This window comes from Elephas maximus, chromosome 17 (genome assembly GCF_024166365.1).
Source record: "Elephas maximus indicus isolate mEleMax1 chromosome 17, mEleMax1 primary haplotype, whole genome shotgun sequence".
NCBI classification, from domain to species: Eukaryota; Metazoa; Chordata; class Mammalia; order Proboscidea; family Elephantidae; genus Elephas; species Elephas maximus.
The window spans coordinates 65976329-65989884 of NC_064835.1; the positions used below are offsets into that span (position 1 = coordinate 65976329).

General features: G+C 36.8%; 1 protein-coding gene across 6 annotated transcripts in view; it reads left to right on the forward strand.

Moving 5' to 3' along the window:
- TIA1 (TIA1 cytotoxic granule associated RNA binding protein) overlaps positions 1–13202 on the forward strand; it is a 39334-nt gene extending 26132 nt beyond the window's left edge. For all 6 annotated transcript variants that reach the window (XM_049857538.1, XM_049857539.1, XM_049857540.1 and 3 more), the window contains one exon: positions 526–13202. In XM_049857538.1, the coding sequence (XP_049713495.1) occupies positions 526–652 (127 nt within the window). In that variant the 3' untranslated portion in view covers positions 653–13202. The remainder of the gene's footprint in view (positions 1–525) is intronic.
- Positions 13203–13556: the final 354 nt, after the last annotated feature.

Consider the following 13556-nt stretch of genomic DNA (forward strand, 5'->3'; position numbering starts at 1 on the left):
AAACCACGTAATACGTTGTTTTAAGACAAGCTTCCTTATATACTCTGAATTAAGCAATTTTACTTAAATTTCTGAAGAACTAGAAATACAAATACTTGGTAGTTATAAAAGAATTTTGTTTGTAATACTGAAAAAAATCTGTATGCTTACATATGCTGACAATTGTTTCAGTTTCTTTGAGTAATATAAATGCTAGTCCTTATTTTATCAACATATATCCAACCCAGATGGGTAGTTTTCCTTTCTGATATGGGACATGGTTTTCTGAGTTTGAAGGGGATAAATGTTTATAGGTTGAGTATTAGCAGTAATTGCTAACAAAATTAAACATATGGGGGATGCTTGTTTTTCAGAGAAAAAATTTTTGCCTTTACTGTCTCTGGCATAACAGTTGTTCTGATATTTGGGTTTAAAAAAACTATGTATCTCATTTCCCGTGTATCTGTTATACTGGTTTTTGGCATTGCACTTTATTTTAATCCATGGATTTCCCCTTCCCTTTCCTTCTTTCACATTCTCTACTAGTCAGACGCAGTCTTCTGCACCGTGGATGGGTCCAAATTACGGAGTGCAGCCACCTCAAGGGCAGAATGGCAGCATGGTGCCTAACCAGCCTGCAGGGTATCGAGTGGCAGGGTATGAAACCCAATGAGAAAGGACTCCAGAATCTAAAGCCAGTGGCTTGAGGCTACAGGGAGTGTAGTAAAGCCGTTGTTTACTTAAAAGATTTATCAAATCAGTCAGTGCAAATGTCAGATACAATGTATTTATTTAAAAGATTCATTTTTTAATCATGAAATTACTTATCATCCACGAAGTTTTAAAAAGAAACAAGATGCTGGATGTCTGCCAATTTTTGCCTTCATTACCTTTTTTAATAAAGTTTCTCAGATCCTTGTTTCAAATACAAATGCAGGGATTGCTGCCACTTTTTTAAAATTAAGAGGCAGAAAATTGCACAATGTTGAACTTTTTTTCCACTAAAGTAGTGTGCAGTTCTAGTTTGCATTCCTGATACGATTTAAAGCATGTAATATAAAGATGTAAAAAAAGAAAAACCAAAACTGTGCAGAGTCTAGAAGTTCTTTGTTATCTTCAGCTTGTGCACAATTCCGTTTTAGGTTTTAAAAAAAATAGGCATTGTTTGAGCTGTCCCATCTCTACGTTTATCCCTTTGGGGTTTTTAAATATAAATTATTAGTTTACATCATTTTTGTATCTACATTTTTTCACAAATTTGTCTTGCCTTATTAAATTTCTGTAAAATATACTTAAATGGGGAAAAAATGATGTTCACTTAAATTGAGAACTTTTCTCAGATGGATAGATAATTGCGTTCATTTTGTGTTTTCTATGAGAAGGTGCCTCAAGAATTCCCTGTTAGATTTGTTGAAAAGGATTTTTATCTTCTGTGATAAACTTTGTTGTGTACCAGGAAATACAAAAACAAAACCTTGTTACTAAAGAAAATCTCTGAAATGTGATAAGTTCTTATGAACCCATGTTAATTTCATGTGTCAATTTCTACATTTATGTGTATCATTTCATTATGTAAAATGTTTTAGCAATTTAATATTTTGCACAATTAGTGAACTTTGTATGTAATTTCCTTCTTAAAGGTATCATGCAGAGTTGACATGAGACTTACAAGATTTTAAGTTGTTTGCATGTGAATATCAAATACACACTTTGGTAGTCTTTGAACACAGTCATCTGCTCTTGTTTTTCAAGAATTTTGAGACAAAATTGTATGTAAAGGAGTATATTAATTTGCTGTTTTCTAGTTAGATTTACTCAAAAAGAGTAAATCAACTTAATTTTAATATGTACAAATGATAGCTGTGAAACTGTAGAATATCCTTATGTCAGACTTGGGGTTCGTTGTGAACTCTAATATTAGTCTAAAGGACCAGCCGGGCAAAGCATTTTTAAAAATGTTCAGAGGCCAAAAAACAAACAAACAAAAAAGACGCTTAAAATCCTACCTCCTTAAAGAGCCTTCAAAGAGGAGAATCCTCAGTGCAATCATTATTTTTATTGTTTTGGTACCTGTTTTCCTGGAGTTCCCAATTTTATCATTTTGGGGTAGCTCCAAGCGTTAAGAGGTTTAATCTTTGATGGCACTGTTCTAGTTTTGATGTTTCTTGTACATTTCAGAGTCTTTTAGAAGAGTTGTGGGAGATTTTGTTTTGTTTTCAGGGAAAGTCACAAACCACCTTCCTTGACTCACAAAGGGCGAAGACTCCCCAGTATACATATTAGGATGGTTTTTTGTTTTGTTTTGTTTTGTTTTTGTTTTTAAGACCTTCAAAGAACTCCCAGCGTTTTATTTAGGAACAGAAAAGGCCTGTGAAGTCTTAAGAGTTTCCTGGCCTGTATCTTCCAGGTAGGAGCAAATGACTCTAAACTGGTCTCTAGAATCCAATACACTTCTCACCCAGAGCCCAGGAAAGACAGCTCATAAGTTTATAATTCTCTGGAGCTCAATTCTATGCAGCTGTACTGATGTTTCATTTAGTCACTGTGTATTTTTAAGTGTTGGTACATTAAAAGTTGCTTTATGGAAGATGAGTAAATTTTTTAAATGCTTGGAAATTTCATTTCCTTGTTAACTTTTACAGATCAGGGCATGCAACCAAAAGCAGCTTAAATGAAATACTCTAAAAAAATAAAATATCAGGAAGCTATTTTTAGATTCTTCTGGCCTCTGTTTCTATTTTAGGACCCTTATTATTTTCTCTTATTCAAAAATACTTTTATTTCCTTAACATCTTCTGGACTGCAGGGTAAATTATTTGGGCATAAATAATTTAATCTAAGCAAAAGTATGATTTTTCTTTTATTTTGACTATCTCAAGTAATAACACTTTTTTTATTAGCCAGTATATTTTCATATCTCACGAATTTTAAAATGTACATTAACTTTTTTTTTTTTTACATTAACTACTTTTTGAGAAGAAGGTGGTGTCATTATTCATGATAAAAAGGTTACTACTGAACAAATTCACATTTCAGGAACGTTGCTAATTTCTATTTAAATCTTACTCTTGGTATAAAGCAAATCATTTAAGGATTTTTCAGTCAAAAATCATACTGGTGTTAGTATCAGGTAAGGAAATTAAGGTTTTTAAAATTGTTTCTCTGCAATATGCATTCAGATTTTACTTTAAAATACATCTGGTACTGTAAAGATCCTGAAGTAATTCACACTTAATGAGTCCTCAATCCAGTATTCTTTACCCTGACTGTTTGGATATTAAAGTTCCTTTATGTTTTCTATAGCTTTTGGGATCTTCTTGCAGTGATTACTGTGTGTGAGATTTTTTTTTTTTTTTTTATGTAGCCATATTGTTGTATTAACTCAGCCAGGAGTCATGGTTTACATTGGATTACTGTTCAATACCACAAAGAACTGGCGTTTTGCAGATATAACTTAATTAATGAAACAAGGGTCTCATCTTCCCCGTTGATGTTATCTCACTGTTAAAAACGAGATTCATGTTCTAGTTTTATTCTTTTGTCCCTATTCGCTCATCTTCTTTTTGCATGTTTGTTAGAGTTTGTTCCCTTTGAGAAGGCCGTTGATAATAGCTAGATTGCATTTACAAAGGGAGTTAGGTTTTACCAACTCCTCTAAAATGCTCTTGAAGCTACAGTTGACTTAGAAAAATAAAATGTGTTTATAGGAAATATAAAAGCAAACCTTCTCAATGAGAGAGCAGTGATTTCTAAGAACAATAACATTTATTTGTTGACGCTTGTTGCATTTTATTTCAGTCACTGTGTTTTGACTGTTGTGTTTAGAACTTGAAGACCATACCTTTAAAACAATGATTTTTAATTTAATGGCCTTAGTAAATGTATGTGAATAAGTTTCATTTGAGGAGGATCTTCTTCCTGCATTTGGAAGACCTTAATTCATCTGGATATATAGTGAGGGATAGCCAAACTTGAAACCTACAGGTATTAACAGGAGTATGTCTTGAATGACATTCAGTTATTAGAAATTTCTATTTTAATCAAACAGTTGTCTGAAGCACTGGCTTCAGAGATGATATTTTGTCAAGATAAACCAGTAATTACACTATACCAAGGATATGTAAAGTTAGAGGCCAAAGTTATTCTAAGAATAATTTAACTAAAAAAAAAGGAAAAAATAGACTTCCGACTCAGGGTCACTCTGCTGCTGGCTCACATGAGTCCCTGTATAAAAGTGGGAATTAAGCAGAATTTTGCATATTGGATAAATAAGATCTCTGAGTTCCTTAATCAGCTCTAGAATACCAGCAGCCAGTCTTAACATCTACCGGGCAGAATGGTGGAGGATCCTTCCTTGAAAAAACTAAACCACTTCGAGAAGAAGAAACAGATAACCATTTGTGATCCCCACCCAAAAAAACCAACTGGCCACTAATCTCCCTATAGCGAAGTACCCCAGTCAATAAGTCCTGCTCATATACACAGCTCTCCCAAAAGGGTTTTTGGTGCTTCACTTTAAATAGGGGCAGCCAAAGGTAACCAGAATTTTTTAAAAAACTGGTCATGAAAGGTAGATAGATCTAAACAAAAAGCAACTGACAGGAATTAGAAAATATCCAAGAACTGTATGTAATAGCCTCAGATAACAAAGTACTACTTCAAAAATGTATAGCAGGATACTAGTAAAATATCATAAGAAACTTAAAATAATGAATAAATTCAGTGATCGCATAAAAGGCAAGGAAATGCTGTGGAACAGAAATCAAAAGTGGGGTGGAGGTAGAGGAAGGATCAGTTCAGGAGGTTATTAAACTCCAACCAATAGGAGTTCCAGGGAGAGAACTGAGAAAATAGAGGTGTAATTTATTAGGAATAGTAAGAAATTTTACCTGGTGAAATGATGAATCTCAAGATTTTAAAAAAAGGCTATTGTCAGTAAAATTTTTAAAAACTCATATACCACCATGAAATTTCAAAACACCAAAAATACTCTGAAAGTTTCCAGATAGCAAGAAAATAATGTTCTGAAGATTAAGAACCAGTTACTGTCAGGTGGGTTCTAACTCATGGCAAACCCTACGTGCTACAGAGTAGAACTGCTCCATAGGGTTTTCTTGGCTATAATCTTTACAGAAGAAGATTGCCAGGCCTTTGTGCCACAACACTGCTGGGTGGGTTTGAACCACCAACCTTCAGGTTAGCTGTTGAGCCACCTGGGGACTTATTAAGAGTGGTACAGCAACACTGGAAGCTGGGAATCAGTGGGGGTACTGTCTTGAAAAGCTTAAGTGAATTTGTATGTCCAATTATACTGAAAAGTGGTAGTAAAATAAAGGCATCTCTAAGCATGCCAATTCACAAAAAATTTTTCTTCCCATTTACTGGTTCTCAGAAAGTTACTGGATGTGCTTCATCAAAGCAAGAAAGTGTATGGCATAGAGCCTAGAAACAGGATCCAACACAGGAGAGATAAAGGGGAGTCCTAGCATGACAGCTGTGGAACAAGTTTAGCAGCCAAACCACAATTCACAGAGGCTAGACCTGATTATCTGACAGGTTAGGCTATTTAGAAAATTGTATAGTGGGACATATTACAGAGCTGTGGAGGATGTAAGACTTAAATGTTAGAAGAAAGGCAGATGAAAAAAGAGCTATGTATTAGGGAAAAAATTATACAAAAAAGGAAATGTTTCCTTCCTAAGCCAAGAACATGTACCAATTATAATGTAGTCATAGTAATGGAAACACTGCAATTGTATTCAATAAAAAATCGAGAGGAATTCTATTGAGTAAAGTGAGCTAAAATTTTCATCTGCTATAATAGAATATTGATATTTGCATATTAGAAACATGGCAGTAAACCAGAAGAAAAAAAGTGCTTTGCCTTAACTTCCTCATTTGTAAAATGGAAATAGTACATAGAGGATTTTAAGATTTAGAGCACACTTACAAAACAGACTGCCTGGCACTAAACATTCAAAATGCTAACTATAAATACATTCTCAAGGAAGTTACTCAAGAGCAACTCTTTCCTGGGTATATGAATTAATACGTGGATTTTTTTTTTAAGACATTAGTTTATCACCTCCCATTTAATCACTTAAAATGCTTATGAAGGAACAAGCTGTGCTTATGAGAATTGTAGGCAGGACTTAAGGCAAAAAGAGACTTCGCTTTGTGGATTGTGTCTTATACTCAGTTCCAGTCTCAGTTGGAGAATGAAAAAAAAAATTTTTTTTAATGGCATATAAACCTTGAGTAGAGATGAAGCTTCTAATACTGACTGATGATGGCAGCTCAAGAGATAGGCTGTTCTGAGAGGTACAAAATGGTCCGCTTTAATTGCTATGCTTATAGGAAACTGCTACTAGAAAAAGGTACACATCTTTAGATAGATTTCTCCAAAACCTGCCAAGTGCCCTTAAATCCATAAATCTGAAGATGCCTTTGAAAATTACCCAAAGAAGTTCTGACTTCCATAACCAGTGCTTTCTCACCTAACTTGTTGCACTACAAATAATGCAAGAGCTAGGAAGTAGGGACTTTGCACCATTCTGCAATTCCACAGAGTAAATAAAAGGTCTTTGAAAAGTAGCTTTCCAATAGGGTAGGTGAAATATTTTACTGCTTAAAGCAAAGTAGTCAATCACAGTACAAACCCAAATCAGATACTTAGAAGCGTAATGTGTTAGACTCTAGGTTATTGCTCCTCAGTTAATCCCCTAGAATTTGGTTCCAAGATTTGGAAAAGGAAGGTTGCTGACTCCTAGATGTTTTTTACAAAAGAACCAAAAAACCTATTGTCATTGGGTCGATTCTGACTCATAGTGACCCTGTAGAATGGAGTAGAACTGCCCCATAGAGTTTCCAAGGAGCACCTGGTAGATTCGAACTGCCAGCCTTTTGGTTAGCAGCCATAGCTCTTAACCAGTATACTGCCAGGGTTTCCTACAAAGGAATGGTATGCCTTTGGGGGGGGGGGGGCTGGAAGGGATAAGAGCATGTTCATCTCCATTCTTCAAGTCATTTTGGGCCAGGTAGACAGATGAAGCTTACCAAAGCGTGGCGTATTTGTAATTCAGTAAAACTGTTTATCTACCATTTTAACTTATCTGCATCCCTTCAGAAGATTAAAAGCAGCGAGAGGAGGTATCACTGTGTCTTGATTCCAGATGATTTCTCAACACCTAACACAGTGCCCTGGTGGCACAGTGGTTAAGAGCTACAATTGCTAACTAAAAGGCTGGCAGTTCAAATCCATCAGCTGCTCTTTGGAGGCAGTTTTACTCTGTCCTATAGGGTCTCTATGAGTCGAAATCAACTCAACGGGAATTTTTTTTTTTTAAACAGTGCCTGGCACACAACTGCACTCGATTTTTAAAATAAATGAAATTTCCAGGGTCTGGCAGTAACTCCACCCATCTTTAAAATGTTTACACTTCTGTTGTAATTGAATTTCTTGCACTTCGTTCTCCATGCAACCAAAGTGATCTATAACCAATTTGATCTTTGGCTGGCCAAAGGAATTTTTTTTTTTCCCCACATTTGAAAGTCTATTAGTTTTACTAGACTATGTCTTAATCAATCTGGGTCTGACTTCCGAGGAATATGGTGTGACTTTTTTTTCTCTCCAATTTTTTTTGTTGTTCTTAAGAATATACACACCAAAACACACCAATTCAAGTTTCTACGTGTACAATTAGTGACGCTGATTACATTCTTGAAGTTGTGCAGTCATTTTCACCCTTTTTTGAGTTGTTCCTCCCCTATTAACATATACTCACTGTCCCAAAAGTTTCCTATCTTCGCAGTTGCTGTTGTTAATTGATCCCATATAGCTAGATCTTAAAAGAGCATAATGCTCAAGGCAGTCATTACTAATTAAGATTAACTACTGTTTGGTTTAAGGTATAAACATTCTCAGGGCAGTAGCTTCAGAGGTTCATCTAGCCTACATGGCTCCAGAAAATCTGGGTTCTATGAGAATTTGAAATTCTGTATTGCATTTTCCCCCCTTTGATCAGGATTCTTTTATAGACTCTTTGATCAAAATGTTCAGTAATGGTAGCTGGGCACCATCCAGTTCGTCTGGTCTCACAGCAAAGGAGGCAGTTATTTATGGGATCATTTAGCCTTGCATCCCATTTCCTCTTATTCCTGACTCCTTTCTCTGTTGCTTCAGGTGAATATAGACCAACTGTTGTGCCTTGGATGGCTGCTTGCAAGCTGTTAAGACCCCAGGCACTGCACAGTGAACTAGAAGGTAGAGCAGAAGTACTAAACACATTATCAGGCCAGTTAACTGGGATGTCCCAGGAAACCGTGACCCTGCGCCTTCATCCAAACCAAGGAACAAAACCGAACCAGGTGTTTGGTTGTACTTAAGCAGTCTCAGCAGCTACGTTTTTTGTTTTGTTAAGTGTATCTTTCACACAACTTTTGCCAATTCAACTTTTTACAGGTGTACAACTTACTGGCAGCAATTAACTGGCTGTGCAACCTTACCCTTAATGAGATTTTGCTATCACCAATATGGTGTGACCTTTAAATATGTAAGTTAAATTTTTATTTCAGAAAAGTTTTCATGAATTATATTCATAAACAGTTGTATCATTCCACCACCTTGGATTTCTTTGGCAACTCCAATTGTACCGTTGGATCTTCTCTGCCCACCTGTTTCTGTCATTTGCTCTTCATCCTTTTTATCCATTTACTTTGTTTGCATTATTTGTTTCTAATCCCTGTTCTTTTAGTGTGCTTCCTGTGGTGTTCCTAAGTTCTGTCAGTTTTTGTTTCACATCAGGGACATACCCTCCTTGAATTCTTGTACTTAGTTGCATTTACTTCACTAGATTTTTTAAAATTCACATTGAAATATTGGTATACTATTTTCATCTGCTTTGTGGAGACATTTTTTCTTGTGAATTTTCTCCAGGAAAACTGTAGGTAAGTTTTGCTGCTCTTTCATATTTTTTATTAGTGTATCTCTGTAGAAATTATTTACTCAGATTTGAAGCAATTGGATTTTCCTGAACCAAGTACTAGCAGAAGGGTGAAGGGGAGGGACCCTATCCAGGTGTCTCAGCTCCCTCTACCATGTGGTTACACTAATGAATTGTGTCTTTAACATAATGCACTTCAGTGCAGCCATGCCTCCTCTCTCAGGATATGACCTTGTTTAGAAAGGGTTCTGTGTGCCAGCTTTGAGCTTCTTGGTTCCTTCATCTGCTACATTAAAGGACCTAGCTCCTGCTTTTCAAGGACTTGCTGTCTGAGTTATGTTACCTCTGACAGCTAAGCACTTTTGTGCACCTTTTTCTCTGCTGCTCTCAGGATTCACACACTGCAAGTTCACCCCTCCTCATGGCAGGTCCCACTCACATTTGGGCTCTGTCCTGGTAATGAGTATTTACTGATGATTTCTGAAATCTGCCACCACCATCCCCCTCCTTACTCCTTGTTGTTCCCCACTACACACTATTGGCCTCCCAATTGATATCTCCCTGATGATATCAGTAGCCTTTAACAACACTTGTACTCAATGTGGAATTTGTGAGTTTTCTTAGCTTCCCCACGTTTCACTGAAGATATTATCTGTGGGGGTCAGTGATGTTTTTCTTGTTGCACTCTATGTTTCCAGAAGGAGAGGTAGAAAGATCCAGAATCAGGCTGCTACCATGTTTCTACCAGAATCAGAAGTCCAAAGGAATTTGTTAAACATGTAAATGCTGATCATGACATGCTCCTGCCTGAAAGTCTTTGTTTGCTTCAAATTCCACTTTGGATATAAAGTAAAATCTTTAACTAGCCTACAATGCCTTCTATAGTGCAACCTTTACTTACCCAACTTCACAGCAAGCCTTTCTCCCCGCCATGGACCCGTAAGTGCCACACTGATCTTTCAGATTCTTCAATAAGCAAACACTTGATATCAGCCAGGGTCCAGTCAGAAGACAGAAACCACACTAGTAATTTGAAAAGGGTAATTTTAATATAAATAGTTGCTAAATAGTAAAAGGTGGTTAACTACTAAGAGGGGTAAAAGAGGACTCAAAGTGGTCCACAAGTAGCAGACGCAAAAAAAAAGCAGCTACTACTTAGAGTGGACAATGAAGGAATTAAGGGTTTAGGAGGGTCCTCTTCCCACCAAGGCTGAGATTCTTTCGTCTTCAAAGAGGGCTTTGTTGTACAGGAGCACTCAGCCTGATGAAGACATGTACTGGAGAGTATGGGCCAGAGCTGGTCTATAGAAGCCACCTATCATTGTCTGAGAGTGCAGGTGGGCTGGAGTTGGTCTGTAGAAGTGGTCTGCCAGGTGGGAGACAGCTAGGTTGCCAGATTTAGCAAATACAATTCCAAATATTGCATGGAACATTAAAAAAAAAAAAACCCATTGCCATCAAGTTGATTCTGACTCAGCAACCCTATAGGACAGAGCAGATTGCCTAAGCCATAGGGTTTCCAGGGAGCAGCTGGTGGATTCGAACTGCCGAACTTTTGGTTAGCAGCTGAGCTCTTAATCACTGTGCCACCAGGGCTCCTGCATGGGACATCCTTATACTAGTTGTTTGTCTGAAGCCCAGGTTTAACTGGGTATCCTGTACTTTATCAGCCCTAGAGACAGCTGCAGGAGGGTGCACCAGAGCTGCCATGGAAGCAGCTGCAGGTGGGAGAGTGTGGCCTGAGGGGCAACTGGGTCAGGTCCTGAGGGATGCTAAGGTGAGCGCATCCACTGACTCCCACACTGAATTAGAAAAGAGCCTTCCTGCCATTCTCCCCTTGCAGTGCTTCCCCCACGCTCTATTTCATCATCAAAGCCTAGCATTGAGCCAGCTGGCAAAGGAGAACTGTTTCACAATGCTAGGCAAAGAAGGGTGGACTGTGAACTGAGGCTTTGTCGACAATCTCGCCAACCTGAACACCTTTCTCCCTGCTTTTTTACCTTCAGGTCTCCACTTAAATGTCAGTTCTTCTAAGAGGACTTCCTCATTGTCATTTAAATCAGTTCCTTCAAACCATCTTATACTTTTATCACATGCCACAATTTGTAATGATATGTGTAATTATTTCTTTAAAACCTACATTCTCCACTAAACTAAAAACTGGTGACTGTTTTCTTCAATGCCATATATATTCAGGACATGGTAAATAATAGGTGCTCGATAAATGTTTGTTGAATTAATTGATTAATGAATGAATGAAATTATCTCAATCTGATTTTGACCATGTGCTGATAGTACTACCTGCTGGAGTACTGGGCATAAGGGGTAAGAGCTGAAACTAAAGGTAGACAAGGACCAGATCAGGAAAGGTTCTTTACGCCATGAGAAGTAAACTTTTTTTTTTTTTTAATCCTGAAAGCCCTAAGGAGCCATTGATAAATTTGTATTTACTTGAGATGTTTCAGAGGTTCCTGGCTTGATCAGTTAAGTGGATGATGGTTGGACTAGTTACTGGGAAAGGAAAAGAAAGAGGAGCATGTTTGTGAGGGTAAGGACAGAAGCTAGCTAGAAAACAGGAGATGACAGCTGATGAAATTCCATGTTTCAATATGTGGAGCTTGGACATGGGTGACATTCAGGTAGAAATATCCAGTAGGTAATGATAAGGAATTTAGAAGAGAGTTCCAGGCTAGATACAGAGGTGGGAGCCATCAGCATTTAGGTGACAGTTCAGCCCATGGAGTGGAGAACACCCAGGAAGATCCTAAGGTGAGAAGAGGATAGACAATAGAATTCTTAGGTTCATCAATGTTTAAGAAAGCAAAGAAGCTTGCAAAGAAGAATGAGTTGCCTGACAGGGGAGAAATACTAAGGGTCAGTGATGTCACAGAAATCAAGGAGGAAAAAATTCCAAGGAAATACAGGTAACCAAAAATGTCAAATGCTACAGAGAGAAAAAAGTCCACTGGATTTAGCAGTAAGGAAGGCATTGGTGACTTTTTAAGTGACCATGTTCTGAAATAATTTGAGTAGTACTGGTGTAAGCTCTTCTCTAAATGGTAGAATTCTCCAGTAAGGCCACCTGAGCCAGGACATTTTTTTGTTGGGAGTTTTTTTTTGTTTTTTTTTTTTAGTTTTCAATCTCTTGTTATGGGTCTGTTCAGATTTTCAACATCATTTTGTATTAGTTTGGGTAGGTACTGTGTTTCTAAAAATTTGTCCATTTTCTCTAGGTTTTCAAATTTGTTGGTGTATAGTTTTTCATAACACTCTGTTATGATCCTTTTTATTTCAGTTGGGTCTCTTGTAATGTCTCCCATTTCATTTCTTGTGTTATTTGCGTCCTCTCCTGTTTTTCTTTTGTCAGTTTGGCCAGTGATTTGTTGATTTTGTTGATCCTCTCAAAGAACCAACTTTAGTTTTGTTAATTCTTTTTTTTTTGTCTACATTTCATTTATTTCTGCTCTGATGTTTTATCATTTCCTTTCTTCTGGTGGCTGTAGGCTTATTTTGCTGTTCTCTTTCTATTTGTTCAGGTTGTGTAGCTAATGTTTTGATTTTCTCCCTTTTTTGATGTGTTCATCTGTTGCTATAAATTGACCTCTGAGGACTGCCTTTGCTATGTCCCAAAGGTTTTGGTATGATGTGTTTTCATTCCCATTTGATTATAGGAATTTTTTTATTCCATTTCTGATTTGTTCTATAAAGTGACCATGTTCAGTGAAGTGCTGGGGGCAAAATGTGGATTGCAGTGGTTTGAGGGGTGAGTGGGAGGTGAGGACAGTTAGCTAGTGCCAACCTCCTTCCCGGGTTACTTGGCTGTGGAGAGAAGAAAGGGGAGATGGGTTTTAAGGAAGCAATAAAAATATATATTTTTTAAATCTCAGTAAACTGAATAAATCACAAAAGCGACCACCAAAAAAAAAAAAAAAAACTCACCATTCAGCCATTTGGAGATACAAAACAAGAAACATTAACCACAGAGCTCATTTTTATTTTATTTTATTTTTTAATCAGAACTGCAGTTAAGGAATGCATTTGGGGGGGGTGGGTATGTATATACTATTTAAAATACTTAGAAATTGAATGGTGGGTTAAAGAAATGTGAATTATATAAATTGTATTATATATTGTCAAACTGCCTTCTTGCCAGTATGTCAGAAAGTGCCCATTTCGCCTCACCTTCACCAATGCTGATTGTTTTTTCCAATCTGATGAATGTAAAATGATCTCTTAATAATTGTATTTCCCTGATTACAAGTAAAGGTAATCATTTTTTCACTTGTTGACATTTGTTTTTCTTTTTCTGTGACTTGTCTGCTGATATCCTTTGTCCATTTTTGATTGGATTCTTTAATTGCTTTTATCAGTTAGTTTGGGTATAAACAGATTCTCTGTGGAAGAATATATGCTCTACTTAGGGCCCTCAAAATTACCTCAGATTAAAATCATCAACTGAGACCTCACAATCAAAAACTATCAAACACAGGAGAAGATCCTATGAGAGACTCAAAAGAAATAGCAGAATTAGACCTCTAATGACTTTAGGCGTTATAATAATTATATATTGAAGATATAATGACTATATATCATGTCTTTAAAAATAAAAGATGCAACAAAAAATATGAGCAAGGA